At 33.6% G+C, this 20,920-nt stretch overlaps 1 protein-coding gene across 3 annotated transcripts in view; it reads left to right on the top strand.

Moving 5' to 3' along the window:
* Nucleotides 1-15,158, top strand: part of LOC122330900 (cytosolic carboxypeptidase 4) — a 175,957-nt gene extending 160,799 nt beyond the window's left edge. For all 3 annotated transcript variants that reach the window (XM_043228263.1, XM_043228261.1, XM_043228262.1), the window contains exon 24: nt 14,490-15,158. In XM_043228263.1, coding sequence (XP_043084198.1) covers nt 14,490-14,769 — 280 coding nt within the window. In that variant the 3' untranslated portion in view covers nt 14,770-15,158. The remainder of the gene's footprint in view (nt 1-14,489) is intronic.
* Nucleotides 15,159-20,920: the final 5,762 nt, after the last annotated feature.

Below are 20,920 nucleotides of genomic sequence, written 5' to 3' on the forward strand. Positions count from 1 at the left end.
TAAACTTGACTGGTCGTACCCGAGAGTATTGCGTAACTGAATTATGCGCAACTGCAGAATGCTGCTTACGAGCCTTGTCTGATTCAGCTCAGCTCTTCTTAGATGGATGTAGAATACGGCTCATCTCTTTTACTCTCATAGACAAACTAACATTTAAGATGAAACGAGAACAGTGTATTTGATCAACGTTTAATGAATCTGGTAACAATGTAGTCGCAGATGGATGGATAGATAGATAGATAGATAACCCTACATACGACAAACTGTTTTGTAAATGAATGAATATGTTCATATCTTTATATGTAATTTTCTCATTTAACATTGTTACATTTAGAATTTTGCATATTTATAATAAAAATGTCTCATTATTTCTTAGAATTAATTATACATTTACATTTCTTCTTCTTATTATTATTTATACATTTAAATACCTTTGCCATCTATCGTGTACTTAGTTTTAATGTCTTTTTAATAACAATAATTTATTAACATTGATAGATGTATCTGAATATTTTTAGCAGGTATCACGAGGAATAGTTTGTTTATTTGCTGTATATTATGTAATATTGTAATTGATTGTTAAATGACAGATTTTTAGGATTTATATATTTTATACAATATTTAGACAAAATAGTATAACATTTGAATATACATTTAATATATTAATAAATAATGTCCAATGACATAAGCATAATTACTGGCTGATTATTTGTTTTAGTGTCTTTTTAATAACAATAATTTATTAACATATCAACTCTAAATATACCTCTAAATATCTTTAACCAGTCGCAATGATTTAATATATTGTAATTGCTAAATGACCAATTTTAAAAATTTAATTTACCTTTACCGCTTTGTGTGTATGTATGTATTGTATATAATGTATATATGACCATATATATTATATAATATATATATATTGTGTATATATATATGTGTATATATATATATATATATATATATATATATATATATGTATATATATATATGTATATATATATATATATATATATATATATATATATATATATATATATATATATATATATATATATATATATATATATATATATATGTATATATATATATATATATATATATATATATATATATATATATATATATATATATATATATATATATATATATATATATATATATATATATATATATATATATATATATATATATATATATACACATATATATATATATATTTAATATATTAATAAATAATGTCCATGACATAAGCATAATTATTGGCTGATTATTTGTTTTAGTGTCTTTTGATAACAATAATTTATTAACATATCAACTCTAAATATACCTCTAAATATCTTTAACCAGTCGCAATGATTTAATATATTGTAATTGCTAAATGACCAATTTTAAAAATTTAATTTACCTTTACCGTTTTGTGTGTGTATATGTATGTATATGTGTGTATATATGTATATATATATATATATATGTATATATATATATATATATATATGTATATATATATATGTGTATGTATATATATATATATATATATATATATTAATATTGTAGTCGGCTGCCCCTCCTCTTTATTGTCACCATCACCCCGTCCTTTATTCGCCGCCCTTCACCAGGCTCCCGGAAGAGGAGGGCGTATCGGTCAGGTCTTGAAGGCGCACCTGAAGGGGATTAGCCTTGTCACCGCCGCGTCAAATACCTGACGCGTCTCTCCTCGGAGACCGGCTTCCCGCATGCACGCTGGTGTCCTCGTGGGTCCAGGAAGGGTGCGTGATGGACCTCACCCCCCGTCCGAGAAGCGCGCGTCGTGGGACCTCCGTAGTCCAGGCTGTGAGCACACAGCTCATCCCACTCTGCCGCCGGAGCAAAGAAACGACGGAGACGCCGCGGAAGAAGCCGCCCCTCGCGCCCGGGCCAGAAAAAGGGAGCGCGTGCGACCGCCGGACTCCGCCCCCTTACCTGGACCCTTCCCCCTGGAAACGGCCTCAACCTTCAAATAGGACACCAGATCCCCTTTATTTGGACACTTTTCCCATGGACACTTTATTTTGTATTATTATTATTTCCCCTTTTATTTGGACACTTTTCCCATGGACACTTTATTTTGTATTATTATTATTATTTTGTCAATAAAAGCCTCTCCGAGGCCTACGCCCACTGTGTCTGTCGCTGGCTCCTCCCGTCACAATATATATATATATACACATACATATATATATATATACATATATATATATATATATATATATATATATATATATATATATATATATACACACATATATATATATACATATATGTATGTGTATGTGTATGTATAGTATTTTTATATCAGCCATTAATCAGCTATGGCCAAGAACTTGAACATAATTATCAGCAGATAAGGACATCTTTGAGGGGAAAAAGGGTTCATAAAATCAATAAATAATAAAACACTTCAATATTATTTAATGGTTAGAATTAGGTTAAGTCTCCGGTCACTAAATGTAAAGCTCAACAATTGTAAAACACCAAATATCAAGAAGTTGTTCTTATTTGGCTAGCTTGGGGTGTGTGCGTGTGTGTGTGTGTGTGTGAAGGACACAGAGTAAGAAAGTGTCTCCATTAAGGATGCCTATCCTGCTTTAAGGTCTGTAGTGATTTGATCAGTTTCTTTTGACAGTCGACAGCAGATGACAACAGATGGATATCACTTTCCACTCAAAGGCAGTGACCGGCGGCTTCACAGCTCCAGTCATATTATTCACCGCCTCGCTCTCCTCTCCACGCTGCTTTCATTGTGTTTTATGCGAGTCAGTCCAGGACAGCCGGCTCTACTGACGCCACGCATCCGAAATCACCCCAGACAAAGTCACGCGGATGGTTAATTCACCTCAAGCCCCAGACACAAAAGAGAAGCGGGCGCTTCAAGAGCTGACAGGAAGCCCTTTTTGTTTGCGACTCCTCTGCGAGGAAAGCGAATTCACGTTCAGATAGATGCCATTTTCCTGCCCAACACTTTTGGTTATGCGCTTGCGAACGAAAAGCAGCTCGACGGAACGCTGAGTACCTGCTAGATGTCGAATAAAGCCCGACAGCTCACAGGAACGCTCCGGCTTTCTTCGCGTTCGGGTCCATTATATCTTTTGTGACTTAAAAAGAGCCCGGAATTGATTTCCCGACAATAAAGCATGACGTCTTTTGAACGGGTTCCGTGAAACATCGACATTTTTACATCTGACCTCAATTTCGGTCTCTTTAGAAATGCTTTCTGATGACGTCACTCGACGGCAAGTGCTTCTTTTTTTATATATATATATATCTAATAAACTAAAGACAGCCAAACGCCGCTTTCTATGCCGGACCCCTCCGAAGATAACAAGCTCTCATAAAAAACGGCTTTGAACGTCTCCGCACCTTTCATGACATCTTACATTACAGCTTGACACATTTGTTCGTTTCTTTCATTACGCACTTCGGAAATGAGTCCCCACGGTACGTTCTGGCTCGCTGTGTAATTCTTCCCGAGCCTGATTTCTTTTCTTCCCCCACATCAGAGAGCTTCGCCAAAGCCTCGAAGTTGAAAGCTTAGTCAGCCATGAAACGTATTGGATTGCGAGACACAAAGGACATCTTTAGAAGTGTAAACAAACAAACAGACAGGCAAGGAGAGCAACAAATAAAGCTAAATAATAATAGCTGCGATTGATTATTAGAATTCGAAATATTTCCAGCCAAATTTCCATGCCAATTGGCCCGTTTCATCTATTTGCAATTGTCCTCCGATTCACCCAGCACCTCCAGCTATTCCAACAATGAGAATTGAGCCGACTTGTGAAACTTATTCCATCAAAAGTTACCACAAACTACATTAACTTGTTAATCCACTCTGAAATGACGGTCGCCCTTCAGGAAACTGAGGAAGGTTGAACCTGCCAGTTAGCTCGCTTCATTTCAATTTATTTAGACCGTTTAAGAAGTCTTTAGAGAGAAATAGGCATGCGTCACACTGCCTTCCAAGGCAGCCTTCATCCTTTTGTTATTTGTCTGAGGGAGAGCAGGTTTATGACTTTAAATATTAGATATTATTACCTCATTACAACCAGTTTTCACACTTTTTCGTGTTCGGATTGATTTTATTTCTGATGTAGCCATGTTAAATTTTCTGTGAGCCAGCAGTGTCATGGACTCATTTGTTAATAATAGGTTAAGATTTTTTTTTTATTTTATTCATTTTATTTTTATATATTTATATAATCTCCATAAGGACTTTTTAAATATGATTCAACACAATTTATTAATTTACTTCATTTATTTTATTTAGCTTTTTACCTTGTAAACATGAACTTTTTAAATGTATTAAATATTTATTATTTAGTAAATTATTAAATATTTATTAAAATATTTATTTGTTTATTTGATAATATTTCTCACTAATTTGTTAAACAGTAATTCTTAATTTTTCTTTGGTCATTATATTAATGTGTAATTCATTTTTTTTTTTTTTTTGTTCAGAGTTAACGTATATTATTATTATTATTATTATAATCATGCCATAATTATTGAGGTACATTTTAGTAATTTTATCTATTAGGAAAGAAATGTATTTCTCACATAATTTTACATACAAATCAGACAAGTAGTAAAAAATCTTCCGCTGAATTTTTGCTAATTGCATCTACATTATACCGGCATCATCCGAATTCGTTTCTAAATATTCCTCCAAAATCACTGAACCCATCGACCGTGGGGAAGCTGCGCTAATTGTTTTGCACCTCTCGAAGTTTGCCAGAACTTCGTATTGCTCGGTTGTTCCGGTTTCACGTTTAATTATTAATGCACAATTGGACAGACTCTCCAAAAGAATCATTATAAGCGTACTTAAAATTCCGAGCTGCTGTTCCCTGTGTTACAGTCCTCGCATGAACAGACTTGATAGCAGGATGTGTTGTAAAATGAAACTGCATGCGTTCCGACGCAGAGGCAGAAGAGGGAAGGGAAGATAAGAGCTAGAAAAGTGGGCTGCAAACAGCTTCTGAGTGGCGTTGATTTTAATGCCTTCTAGGAGATATTTGCTGGCAGATCTCTTATGAGGTGTCTGTAATAGTTTGTGAGAGCACACACTGTAAACAAGGGCTGCGTATCCTTGTACAGCGATGGACGTCTCCCAGGAGAGAGCTGATTGAATCTCTGTCCCCTGCCGTCACACAGACACGCTTACTCCCTCGCCCTACATGCAGCACGCAGCTTGCCCCTTCTAATCTGCAAATGAAATTATTTCCGCAACTTTGGACTCCATATTTTTTTTTTTTTTTACTCAGTCATTTCTTTCTTTTTGTCTCAGGTTTTTGAAGATCCAGACGTTTTGTTAAAGGTAGATGATTAATGGTGCATTAAAATGGCTGCTGATTTTGTCTGACCAAAGACCCCGTTTCGCCACAGATCCTTTTTTGACCTTTCTGCAGTGGTTGAGCTTTTTTATGTTTGCGTATCTTTTAATTGCAAATGCCAAAAATATATGGTGTAGTCTAAGATTTCTAAAATCCAAATATTTAAAATATAAAAATGAATTAAAATAATACAAATATAAATATTACATAAAATGTCATAAATTTATATAAAAATTTTGCTACTTTTATTTTTTGCAACAGCACATTGTTATTATTATTATTATTATTGTGCATTTTAAATTGAAAGTAATATTTATAATAATAGACAACATCATATATATATATATATATATATATATATATATATATATATATATATATATATATATATATAATAATTGTATTATAATAATAATAATAATAGTAGTAATGTTAAATTATTAAATTATACAAATGTGTAAAATATGTAAATATTGTAGTATATAATTAGTATAATTTATTACAAATAAATGTATATGTAATATTTGTATTATTATAGTGAATGTTTTACTCTATCATACTATATAGTATATGATTTATTAGTATATTAAGTAATACATTTTTGTGTGTTGTAATTCTTTAAAAAATCATGACTTTTCAGTGCAAAGTACAATTTAAGCGCTATTTCCAGCCTTATCTGTGCTTACTGCCACCTCGTAAGTAGTTCATGGATTTGAAACTGTAATCCATTGTAAGTAGTTTATGATATTTTACTTTATATATTTATTTTTTGGACCAGGTCTTCACCAGGGGATTTGAGAAGCAATTACATGCCATGTGGTTGTGCAGCACACCTCTCTCCAGATATACTTAACTCCTTTCTTAAGAGTAATTAAATCATGGTTCTGCATTCCAAATAGCTAAAATATCAGTAATATCGTTAACATGAAGCATCTATCTGCCTCCTCGGGCTCCTTAGAAACCGTATTATAATAAAAAAGGTGACTTTTAAGTTTAATTTAGCGGACAAAAATGTGTTCGTCACAATGTAAAGACAATCCTAAAGCACATGGCAATTATAAGAAGTGATTGAGTTTGTTAAATATGAACGTATAATATGTTAATGTATGATATAGATGTACATTATTTACCGTATTTACATCTATGTATTAAAGCATGTAACTAACTTGAATTGAATTTCTACATTATTGCAAATGTAATTTAGAATAGAAATGCCTTGTGAAAGCACAGGTAGTTTTAAGAAACTTTTGATGGTGGCGTCCAAGTTTGGTCGGAGAACACAAACTGAACTTGCTGAAAGCGAAATTGGTCAAATCAACTTGATGGCACAAAGCTCGGCGCATGAATACAGCGATTCGAATGCATATTGAGCTTCATGTATGAGCTGGCCAGTTTGCTTCATTGCTTTTTGCTTTTTGATTTGAACAGAGCAGAAATGTGGCAAACATATTTTCCAGCTCCAACCGAAGCTGTTTCTTTTTTTTTGGTTTTTTTTTTCCTCACTGATAAATTAGGCTTTTAAAATTCAAGCTGCTAAGACCCTTTATCAAAGCCGCGAGGGGAGAATTCTAATGACCCATGGATTGTTTTTGGTCAGGAGGTGATGGAGGGAGGAGATTGGTCCCCGTCTCTCGCGCTTCCATTGTGTTTGATTGTTGATTCTGATTGCATTGGAATTTGTCGATTGGACGACATTGATAATCCGATTGAGACTGCATCTATAATTACAAAACTGACAAAAGGTTTTAATGCTATTGTACGAACACAATAGACAAGCCGTGGGAGACTAAATGAGCAAATGACTTATGTAAACAAAATATTTGTGATTAATTTACCATAAAAAAGGCTGAAAATGTCACACGTGTTAACAAAACTTATTGAGATGAACCCTACATATATACAGTTGTGCTCCTAAGTTTACATACCTCTTGCAGGATGTGCAAAATGCTAATAATCGAGAAAAAATATTTTTTTAGTACTGTCCTAAACTTATTTTAACACGTAGTCCACAAGACAAAAAAAGACCCCATTCGAAAGTTTACATACCCTTGTGTCATTTGCTGGATGATCCATATTTTTTTTTAATTTTGTGATAGTTGTTTACGAGTCCCTTGTTCAACTGCCTGCTGTTCTTCACAAAAACCCTCCAGCTCCAGCATATTTTTGGGATTTCCAACATCATCTGCATATTTGTACCCTTTCCATAATTGACTTTATGATTTTGAAATCCATATTTTAAAGCAATAGTTCACCCTAAAATAGAAACTAGCCCATATTTTACTCACCCCCGAAGCCATCTTGGGTGTATCTTCTTTCAGACGAACACAGTCCAAGTTTTTTAAAAAATGTATCCTGGCTCTTCCAAGCTTGGTAATGTTGGTGGATAGCGCCCATTATTTTGGCTCCGTAAATTGAATTTGTCCGCAAGTACTGCGACGTATAAGTAACCTAAAACTAACTCCTGGCTTCTTGGCTGACTTCCGACTCGATGTACGTCAAATGGCGTGAATTGCGTCATTCGTCGAATCAGAGGTCAGCCAAGAAGCCGGATCTTTCTGCTCTCAATGAAAATCACAGGAGTCAGTTATTTACGTTATAAATTTAAAACTAGAAATATTTGTTACAATTGATTTACAGAATGTGTAAATTCTTCTGATTTTGTCTATACATAAAATGGCTTTTAAATATTATTTTGAAATGCTTTTCTCATGAACGCTTTACATAAAATAATCCTGAAAAACCATTCCACAAAAATATTAAACGGCACAACTGTTTTCAACATTATTGATGATTATAATAATAAAATGTTAAGCATCAGGCTGGCATATTAGAATGATTTCTGAATGAGCATGTAACACTAAAGACTCAATGGCTGCTGAAAATTAGCTTTGCCTTCACAGGAATAAATTACAGTTATTGATACAATATAATAATAATAATAATAATAATACTCTATTACAGATTACTGCATGATTAAATAAATACAGACTCGAAAAACTATCAACCCATCCATCGTTTTATTTTACTTTAAAAAAATTGTATTTATTTAAATAAATTTGTTTTATTTATTTTACATTTAAAAAAAAATTTTTTAACTATAATAATATCTCACTATTAGTTTTAACTGTATTTGTGAACCTTTAAATTCAGCCTAGGTGAGACTTTTTTTACGAAGACATAAAAAAAAAATCCATGATTCCTTTCTTTCTTTCTTTCTTTTAATTTACATTGCGTTTCATTTTCTGTTTTATTATGGTCTTTTTTTCAACCCTGTTAAAGGGAAAAAGAAATATGCTTTCCTAATGGTGTGCAAGTCACAGTTTGTGGTCTATTGATCACCCTTGACGAGATCCGCCACCGGCTTTGAGCTGTAAACACAAAACGTGCTGAAAACGGCATAAATGCCGAGGCGCACGTGACCGACTCGGCGAGGTTAGTCAAGGTAAACGATAAGAAGCATAGCGCTGCTTTTTTTTAGCAGAGCATAGCCCGCAAAACAAACAAAATTATCGTAAAACCTTTTCGCTCGTTCGGAAATCATCCTCTTAGGGCGTACACCGCCCGTCGGAATGATAATGCAATCAAACGTCTGCACTGGCGATGCGTTTGTAGATTGCTGGGTCAGTTTCTGTATCGCTTTGTTTCGTGCACCAAAGGGGGGGAAAAAAGCCTTCGCCACACGTCTGTTCTGGTATTCATCGAGATGTGGCACAGGCCTTGTAAATATTTGCATAATACTTGAACGAATGATATATTTACTTAGCAACTACCCAAAGTGGATTTCAAACTCTTTCTGCTGGCGCTGGCGAGATGACAAATGAAGAACGCGCTAGCGTTTCATAAGCGCACGTACCAATTTAGCCGAGCCAACCGGGACTTCTGTAGATCATTAAACCAAAATAGCAGATTTGTCGAGCCGCTTCTTGTCTCTAAAAGACGATTCCCGGCATTGCGAGTTCACTTTCAGATATTTAAGTCTGATCTGAGGCATCAAACCTATAGCGAAACATGAGACGGTTGTTATTTCTGCTGGGTAAACACAGGGAAAGAAAATTAGGGCAGGACATTTTTATCTTTACATGAAACGAGCGCTTGACGAGCCAAACGGTGGGAAACGTTTTATTTCCCGAGAAAGGGTTTCGTATGTATTTGTTGATGATGATGTTGTTTTGAGAGAGTTTAAACTGCCGTCTTTTGCTATAGAGGATTAAACCGTTGCAGACGTATTTGGCTCATCAACGCTCCTGTCAGCCGTTTTTGAATTTATGGCATAATATATATAAAATATAGTGACGTATAAACGAGCGGTGATAACGAATTACGGGTAGGGGTCAAAGGTCATCACCAAGAGCGGGTTGGATGTGACATTGGTTCGATATAGCTGTTAAAGAGCTTCACACTTCACTTTAATGGTCACCGTATAGCATATAACACATTGTACACTTCCTTTAGATATTTTTTTTAATTATTATTTGTTAATGATGTTAAAGTTTTGTGCCCTTTTTTTTTTTTTTTTTTTTTTTACTTTACCATTACATTAAATTAGTGCCGTCAAGTTATACACTGCATAAAAAAAAAGTTATTGTTCACATAATATGTGTGTGTATACTGTGTGCATTTATTACTTATATATAAATACAAACACATGCATGTATATATTAAATATATTTGTCATATAAAATGTAAGAATGAACATATAAATGTAAATAAATATACAGTATATGCATATATAATATGAAAAAAAATCGGAATACGATTAATCGTGAATGATTGTACATGTATCAGAAGTTTAACACTTTTACGATACATATTACATTTATATTATATATTATTTTAACATTATATTTGGTGTATTTAAAGCCTATTCTCTTTGATTATGTAATATAGAAATGCTAAACCATAATGCTGATTTCTGAATGTTTATATAGGTGTCATTTTTGACACTCTGTGTTGTTATTGTTAGATGGCTACGGTATATCCTTTTTTTTTTTTTTTGAAGAAAACCCATGTTTAGTCTCCTCCTGGGTTTTTTGAGGATGGTGGAGTCAGGGCATCTATGTCTGTCTGTTCAGCACACTTCAGTTAGCCCCTGCTGGTAGACACCGGAAGCATTTATAAAAGCAAGTGTTATAGCTAATAGGATTTCCTTTCACGACTATGTGGAGTGGTCAACCGCAAACCCTGAGTCCGTCTGTTTATCTATCCCCCGAGTCCCGTGTTCAGGCTCCGGCCACAGCAGCGTAATCCTCCCGATAGTCATTGATTGTCTTCCGTCCGTACAGTGAATTACAAGTGATCTCGGAGTAATTGAAATGGCAGGTGATTGTGTTCTGGAAGTCTGCAGCAAATTAGCCACGCAGGACACTCGGCTTCCCCAAAGACACCAGAGACTTCAGAGAATTGAATTTTAGAGAATAGATTTCATCCTTTCTTTTTCCATTCCTTTCCTTCTCTGTATATAGAAGTAAAATGCCATGCACAAAATATAATGTTAATCCAAAATCGTAATTTAGTAACTCCAAATTTTTCCAGATATCATTTTATTTGAACATTATATAAACCTAATGGTTAGTTTTCTGTTTCTGTCTTATTTCTGGTGTGTAACTCCAACTATCTAGCGCTTTATTCATCCAATATTTTTTTTTTTTAATTGAGAAATGTTACATTATAGAATTAAAGTTGGTTGCTGGTGCCAGTTCGCATTGACTTCAATGACAGGTTCCCAATGGGAAAATTCACCTCGTGCTATTGGGGGCATGTTGTCACAGAAGAGTCGTTAATGTAATAAACTTTAACAAAATAAGGAGAAATATTATAGTGGAAATAGATTACAAATTCTAACTGACTGAACTGGAATTAAAATTAAAAACGAAAATAAATAATTAAAATGTAAATGGATTAATAATTAATAATAAATAAATAAAAGCTACAACAAAACCTTTTAAATATTAATAAATACTATAATACAATATACAAAAATACTGTATGTTTTTAGTTTTGCAAAGAAGTCACATAAAGAGAAAAAAATGTTTGTCATCGTTCCTTACCCTCATGTTGTTCCAAACCTGTTTGACTTTCCTTCATCTGTTGAACACAAAGTATGATATTTTGAAGCAACCAATCAACCGCCTTAAAACCATAATAGTCAGTGGCTACCTTTTAATTATTTTCCTGGTTCCCATCATTCTTCAAAATATCTGTGGGTGTGTAAATGACGCCAGGGATTACATTTTTCGGGTAACTATCCTTTTAAGGTATCCCTTTATGGAAACCACCTTCCCTCACAAACATGGAGAACAAAGTGTGCCAACTAGCCCCACATCTCGCCTGTCATCTTTCGAGTTGTGTTTTTATGACTAAGTGCTGAAAAGCCAAGCTGCTGACTGGCACAAAGACGCGTGGACTCCCTCTGGCCGAGCGGCACAGGAACGAACAGCTCTCGCTCTCAGCGGACACTTAAAGTAATTGAAAGCAGACCCGCGTAAGTAAACAAAGTCTCCTCTTAAAGAGAATCAAGCTCATCGAGTCAGAAACCCGCTTCACCGCTGAGCAGCGGCGAGCGGCGTGCCGTAGGTCGACGTTGATGTTGTTTACACGGACGAAGGTGCCCCGTTTCCTCAAAACCGATCATTACCAGTTCATTCTGTTGTGACATTAAACGTTATTGACACAAGCCTCTGCGGTAACTTTATGGAAGTCGATAATGATTTTGTCCTTTCCGCAGCGTCTCCAAAGCTCACATGACGCTGCTTAACGAAAAATTGCTCCCTAATATCTTTTTAACATCACAAATGGCTAATAACTAGACTGCTAATTTTAGAGTGAAATCATCTGTATGTAATTGTTATACTTTTATTCTGTAATGTTTTCGCTCCCCTCCGCATTATCATTTCGCCCGAAAATATTTAAGGTCTGGCTCTGATTTAGTGTTTTTCTGCCAAGTATGAAATGAATGTCAGGCTCGATGCACACATCTGTGTTTCACTGCTGTCGTGTACATTTTAAACCCAATGAACGGGTTATTCACAAAAACGTCATTATAAAGTTCAAACTAAGGTCAAAAACTATGCTTTTTCTTTTATCATGCAAGTAAATCAACATAAAACGTAGCCATAAGATATTTAATGATATGTTTTTCTCTTTTTTTTTGTGAAGCTAATCAAATTGTGACCCAAAAAACCCAAAACATAGCACTTATATCAACTTTATATAATTTTGATCAACTGTGCCTCCTTTTCTTTTTTTTTTTCTTCTGTTATTATTATTATTATTTGGTTTTGTTTGTGCTTATTCCTTTAATTACTTATTTAATTATTATTATTTTTTTACATATAATAGATTAAAAAAAATTATTTCAGATTTTGATCATTTTCATTTGATTTTATTTGATCTCCTTTCATGTAGTTTTCAGACTATTTGTTTAGTTTTCTTCGTATTGGTTGTTTTTGTTGTGTTTTTGTTTTCCTTGAGGTCTCCAGAACACCCGACGACTCCGTGACTATATTTAACGTCCTTTTAAAAGAGCTGTTCAAATACTCAAAAGGCCTCAATAACAAGGTCTCTATGCAAATCGCCTCCTCTTACATACGACCACGAATCAGACACTAATATCCCCGCCTGTTATGTGTCCTGCACTGAATCTGGACACCCAGTAACAGGCAGAAGAATAGACGAGTAACTCACACCTGTTGCCGCGCTGACAACCGCATAACAAATTGGTTCATTTTGCGAGTCAAGAGGACGTGATTTGTTTGTGAAAGGGACTTGTCTCCTGCGTCTCGTGAGACCGCTCCCACTCGCTCCGTCTTTCACCCAGAGCGTCATCTCATCTTTCCTATATAATGAAGAGGGAAAAATACAATGTTGTTCTTCACATTGTGGCACACCAGATGTTATTTTCTTTTTCTTTAATTTCTACCCAGGGCAGGGAAAATGATAAACAAACTCACACATGCGCACACACACACACACACACACACATTGGTGGCGAGGACGAGCGAATCAGATTGCTCGTCACATCCACGTTCTCCATGGATTCCTGTGGTTTTGATCTGATTAGTGTGACTGGGCTTTATGTTTACTGTCAATCAAAATGCTCGGCAAACTCAAGGTCACCCCGTCTTTCGGCGGAACCAGCAGCGGAGACGGAGCGGAGCGTTTCCGTTTGAATTAATTTCGCTCCGTAGTGACGACTTACGGAGCACTTCATATATTTAGTTTTCATTGCTGCAGCATTGTATCACTGTTTATATACAATTATTTCAATTCATATTTTGAATTAACATTTATTATAAGTTTCATTAAGTTTTTATTTGATGTGACTTTTTATGTTTTAAGTTTTTCATTTACTGTAGCTTTTTATTTCGTTTTTTAAGTTTTAAATACTTTTACGTGATTTTGTTATTTATATGCATTTTTTTTAAATAGTAATTTTATCTTTTTATATTATATTAAAATATTATATTTAGTTGGTTTTATTTAATTTTTTTAGCAATTTTATATACTTTTACTATAAATATAGCTTTTTATATTTACAGTTTATATTAAATATATATATATATATATATATATATATATATATATATATATATATATATATATATATATATATATATATATTTTAGCAGTGTTAGTTTATTATTCTGTGCCGTTTTGTTTTTGTTATTTTAACTTTGTGTATTAATTGGTTTATTTTAAAATGTGTACAATTTTGATTTCAGGTTTTTATTTAAAATTGGTTTTCATGTAATATTTTCTTTTATCCACACACATACATATAATTTACAATGCTGTCAAAAACTTAATTGTGATTTAATGTGTTAACATATATATGTATTGTGTATATTAAAATATATATAAATACACAAACATATACATTTAAGAAAAAGATGTTAGGTTTATATATTAAATATATTTATACATAATATAAATTATATGAATGTGAATATATATTATGTGAATATTTAGAAAATATATACTGCATGTGTTTATTTAATATGCACAGCACACACATGTAAATAAAACAAGTTTTTGTGTGCATTTTATTTTAGCTGTAATATACTAATAGCTTAACTAAAAATAATTTATACTAACTAAATGTGATTGTGTTTGTTTCCACAGTTGCTTTGAGGACGACGAGCCGCCCTGCATGGAAGAGATCGAATACTCATCCTCCAGCGATCCGCTAGGTCCCAACGAACTGGACACGGAGGTGAACGGTAACACTTCCAGTGACGAAGAGGATGAAGAAGATGCAGGTATCCGTAGGAACGGGAGGCGGCGTAGCGACAGGAAGTCCCACGCCGTTCCTCACTGCTTGAAACAGGATGCCCTGGAGACTCTAACAATCAAGGCCGGACCGTGTAACGGCATCAACATCAGTAACGGCTGCTTATATTAGGCCTCTTTCGTTTGTCTTTTCTGTTATTTATATTTTATATTAGCTCATCCTAATGGTGATACTGAAATATTTAGCATTTAGTCCATGAAACAAAACAAGACACGCACACCTGCTGAACATTTACTAGCCCCACCTGATATAAACGATAGAAATATCATCTGTTTCCTGCATAAAAATGCACTTGAAGAGTAATTGATTGTTGCATAACCGTAATAGTGTGATGAGCTCATGCTTTGATCTGTGCTGTGAGGCATTGTGGGTTTTGTTTATGAATCATACTGCTATGTAACCGGTCTGCCAGTGAAACTCATAAGCACACACTTGATATCGTGCATATGAAGTTTACCTTTAATAATATATTTATCATCTTAGATTGTGAAAATCAGTAATCGTGTCTGGTTTTATTGTTGTTAGTTCCAAAGTGATACATGCATATGAGTATATTTTTGAGTGAAACGTTTGTTTGCAAAGACCGATAACTCAAAAAAAGATTTTCAAAAATCATGTATTTGCATTGCGCAGTTCCTGTTAGTCCGATTCAAATGATCAAATTGTAGTTTATTATTTTCTTACAAATTATTTAATAAAAATACAATTAACTAGCACAGTTAAAACACTAAAATAGAATAACAACAACAATATTATTATTATTGTTGTTGTCGTTCTTTTACATAATTTGTGAAAATTCTGTTTTTGCAAATAAACTTCATAGTGTTTTTTTTTTTTAATATACACTACTATTTTTGGAGAAGTATGCATATGCTTATTAAGGCTGCCTTCATTTGATAAAAAATACAGCAATATTATGACATTTTATACAATTCAGTTTTCAAATTTTAATACATTTTTAGTTTGTTTTTCTATTTTTATTTTTCCAACACTGATTATAAATCAAATGCTGAAAATTCAGCTTTGCCACCACAAGATTAATTTATATTTCATTTCATTTCTTTTCTTTTCTTTTCTTTTCTTTTCTTTTTCTTTTTCTTTTTCTTTTCTTTTCTTGTTTTTCCAACACTGATTATAAATCAAATGCTGAAAATTCGGCTTCGCCACCACGATGTTCAGAATGTTCCAGAACGTGTAGAACAATTTCTATTTCAAAGTTTATTAAAACAGCAAACCATGATCTAATTCTAATATCATTTCCCGGTATCACTTGATGAAATGAATGAAGGCATGGTGAGCGTTACAGGCTAAAACCTTACTGATTCTAAACTTTTAAGCGGTAGTGTATATTTACGTATATACCTGCATATGTATATACATAAAAGAATAAAGGAGTTTACGAAACAGTTTACAAACTGTTATATATATATATATATAGACTGTGAGTCTGTATTAATATGACATATGCGGTCATATTGAGAGCGTTGAAACAATATAAAGAGACAGACACCAAATTAAATGTAAAATACTGTCAAATAAATGCCGTTTGGTTTGGTCTTTCCTTTAGTTCCCGTCGCCCCGTCTCGTCCAATTTAGGCTGAAATAGGGGTTTCGGTGAAGGAATTTGTTTTACAAAAGCCAATCTGAGCCTCTGAGCCAGATTTCATCCAAATTCTCCCCAGAATGTTTGGTATAATGAGCTCCGTCATCTCTGCTCAATTGGATCCACACAACCTTTGGTTTGGAGCGAAGCTAAAAAGACTAACTCGTGTCAGTCCATGTTTAAATTCATTTAGATGCTGACACTTTTAGCTTAAAGGGAATTCTGCCATTGTGGGGTAAATGTCAGACAGAAGTTTGATAATTGACGATATTATACCGTTTCTATAAATGTTTGTATGTTTTATGAATGTAGCAAGGATATGAATAATCATGGCTGCACTGGCTTGCGATTCTTTCAGCAAAGACTGTATTACCAATACATCACAACCCTGAGCATCCTATAACAGCAAGCATAGTGTGGATATATACATCTTTATTTAGCTACAGCACAAAATATTCAGATATTATTATATTCAGATTTTTTTTCTTCCAATGATAGCCCATTCAAATCGTATAATGTACTGGCCTGAACACTATTCTTTTTACTAAAATACAAAAATAGAATTTTATTATTATTATTATTATTATTATTATTATAGTATAATAAAAATAGTAAATACATTACCCATTATTTTAAGCTACACTATTTTGTTACTTTTCTAAATTGACATTAGAAAAAATATATAAAAATATTATATATATATATATATATATATATATATATATATATATAAATATATATATAAAATTAAAAGAAACATTGTTCTTTCATCAGAAAGCTTATTCAGATTATCAATATAATATTCTTATTTATATTTTGTTAAATTTAGTTAATAAATATTGAATAAAGTAGCTGAACAGTGATTCTATATACCTATATTCTATATACTATTATTTATTTTATGATAATAATAAAAATAAAAACAATAATATTGTAATGTGATTATTTTACATTTTTAATTTGATGATAATTGTGTATGATATTTTGTGTAATTAAAAGTCTTACTGTTTACACACACACACACACACACACACACACACACATATATATATACGCACACACTGCAAACACTGCACAGGAGTTATAAACAAGTGTAGTGAAGTTTCTTCACCTAACAATCGAATGCACTGAATGTAAGTTAGTAAACAGTGCTGCTGCAACAGCAGAATAATAACCAGGAAGGGTAAGTGCAGTGTGTTTCTCTGAATAAAGGCAGTATGGGTAATGACTCTATTTTCATTCTCCCTGTGTCATCCGGGGGCTCAATCTAGGGCTAGGTAATGACTTAGCTGTGACCTCCAGCAACCTGCAGCAAACGGCATGCTGTCCTGTCCTGTAATCTCATTCCCATTTACAAAGAGATGGTCTAATTAGATCCTGGCAGGGTGGGCAACGTACCTGAGCGGGGGAGAGGTGGGCAGGTCTTCATTGGTATGCTGCAGACGCCGAGCGCGGCACACACCACTGCATTTCTTAATTGTGTCTCTCTCCAGGTCTGTCTGCCGCTCGGCTCCAGCCACCGAAGACGTTAGCTCCCCTCCCCTCCGAATGACCCTCCAGGAGCTCTCAGGCCTGCCGTGGTGATTACTACATTATCACATACGTTCAGCTAGCAGGTGGCTTTCTCTAAATAGCCATAGGGAGCTCCGACTCTAAACCGCGCTGCTCCACGTCGCACGGGGACACGAGAACGGACGGTAAGGTGTAGGATGTTCGCCTAAAGATATCAAAATCTGGTATTTAGTATCATTGTTCTTCGGTTACGTTGAGTTCTTTATCTATAGACGGTGTATAGGTTTAGACTCTTTGTCGCCATCTCTGTTCGAAACCTGCAATTGCAGTTATCTGAAGAATTATTTACTTGAATTGGGTTGTGTGTGCGTCAGTACGGATATATTCACTCTAGTTCGGAACTACGGGTAATACGTCTCGGAAGTATGTCGAAAGTAAAACAAGTAACGGTAAAACAAATAAAACGGTAAGTGTCATCTTAACAGCTTTTTTTTTTGGTAAGAACAAAACTGGAAGATGCGTTCTTCCAGTTTTGTTCTGACCAAAAAAAAAAAGCTGAATTTGCGATGAATCGCGCTACCAATGGAGATCAAATCTAACGAGCGCAGAGTTAGCTCAGATCACGTCAAATCATGCAAATTAATAATTAATGTTAACAGCATCAGCGTTGCACATGCGTTTAGAGTTAGCTGTAGTCCAGGTGCTGTATAGAAATGACATTTGGATTGTTATTTTTATATCAGTTTTATAAAACCAGCCCACCAGCCGGGACTCCTCCTTTATGTAAATGCAAAGACGAACAGTGACTCAAAAACAAGCACTCAAAGTAGAAAACATTACAAGCTCACCGTGGTGTATTGGGTTAAAGGAGAGCATTTTGGAGACTGATTAATTATACACAGTCCCACAGTTACACAGTGAAGCTTTGAAAAGCTTCTAAATCGTATCATTTTTTTTTATTTGCCCACTGTTTGCCAATACTAAGAATGTAATCATGGATATAGGCCTGTAGATAACCAAACTGACATTTCTTAAATATTGTGAATATTTCACCACATCCTCAGTTATGTGATGTCAATTAGAGTTCATGGAAATGCATTAGTTTTTTTTTTCTGTGGTCACTTTTGGAATAAAATGCTTTATCTCACTAATGCTAGTTTCAAAGCCAGCATCTTCAATAAAATGAAACAATATTTTCACAACATTTTTAATGGTATTCACTTACAAAGTTCCTTTTCACAAAAAAAAATATATATATATATATATATATATATTTATATTTATTTATTTATATTTATATTTATTTATTTATTTTTGGTAAGTGAAAATTTAAAAACATATTACCATATTTAAAAACAAATTACAGTTTGGATTATCTGGGTGAAACATAAAAACATAACAGAAAGAAGATACATTTTTTTGATGAATAAGGCAACAACAAAATCATTCACCGCTAGAAATCAAAAGTGTTATAGTTCAAGAAGCACTCTCGAATTCTGAAATTATACAAAACGTGTGTGTGTGTATATATATATATATATATATATATATATATATATATATATATATATATATATATATATATATATACAATAAAGTATATAAGTAATAAAGTTACTAAGTTAATTTTAAATGGTTTTTGCTGTATCAAATGCAGCCTTGGTGAGCATAAGGAAATAAATAAATAAATCCCTTCCAACCCCAATTTTTTGAATGATAGCGTAATAGAGAGCTGATGCGAAAAGCAGTGGGAGCAGCTCTGGCAAACGACACAGTAGGAAGTGATCTTGTGTGGCCTGCGTGAGCAGCACAGCTGACAGGTCATGTTTCTGAACACCAAATTGCTGTTTTAGACTTGTAAATGTGTTGAGCTCTGTGTTGACGCGTTCATTTTTTGTTTTTTTCCAAAAGTTTTTGCAGTGAAGTTTTTTACCTTAATTTAAACAGTACGTGGTCTAAAGACGAAGGCAAGTTTAGTTCTTCACACAATCAGAAGCTGTCTTGATCAACCCGAGCATGCTTGTCTCCAGCTGAACCTAATATGTTTACTGTTTAAACCCCGTCATTAAATATATATGCTGCTCATGCATTTTTCACTTTCCTCCTGTTTTCTCTTTAATTCATTAAAACCGTGCATGTTAGAAACATGCAGTTTCAACAGGAGGATCATTTGAAGAAAGACGCCAGATCATCATTAATTTAAATCTCCATCTCCTCCAGGAGAAACCAATACTGTCCAAAATGGATAAAATATGACAGAATTGAAAAGCATCCGAGTGTTATGAATAAAACATTGCTCAGAAGCTCTGTTTATAATGAGCGTCATTCCCTTTTAACTTGATTAGATTTTGCTGGATGCTTTGTGTGGTACATCTTCCTATCAAACTGAAACCTGTTTACATTGATCATTAACTCTGCCGTTTGTTTTTGTTGTCAGTGGGCCATCTGGATATTGTGTGTCATTTTTTGATTTATGGTCCTGCCGGTTGTAAAATAACTTTTCTGGGCCGTGTAGCCCTTGTATATTAATATGATTTCCATTGTAGAGCATTAGACAGGTTTGCATGTGAGCGCATGAGATATAACTTTTGATCTCATGCATGTTCATAAGGCTACTGGAACATTCATTTAAGAACTTGGTCACGGCAAAAAAAATTTATATCATTCAGTCATTGAGATACTATTTTATATATATATATATATATATATATATATATATATATATATATATATATATATATATATTATTTTTATTACATATTTTTACGTTTCACTTTTTGGTTTCCATGTTATTTTAGAGTTGCAGACATTTTGTGTCTATATAACAAAACAGTTTTACTGAAAATCTTTATACTATCCATGTTTGTTTACATTTTAATATTCATTTCAGACTTTAGTTTAACATGTTGTACTAAAATATAAAAAAAAAAAAAAAGCTGGGATACACTAGCTTAGGTAAAAAAATGTATATGATTTTAGTCAACTATAAGAACCCTGATATTATATATATAAATACTCACACACACACACACACACACACACACACACACATATATATATATATATATTTATATATATATATATATATATATATATATATCTCAACTTGATTTCTAATATTTTTTATTTTCTATGTAAATTGTTGTT

The sequence above is a fragment of the Puntigrus tetrazona genome, chromosome 25, assembly GCF_018831695.1.
Source record: "Puntigrus tetrazona isolate hp1 chromosome 25, ASM1883169v1, whole genome shotgun sequence".
Lineage (NCBI taxonomy): Eukaryota > Metazoa > Chordata > Actinopteri > Cypriniformes > Cyprinidae > Puntigrus > Puntigrus tetrazona.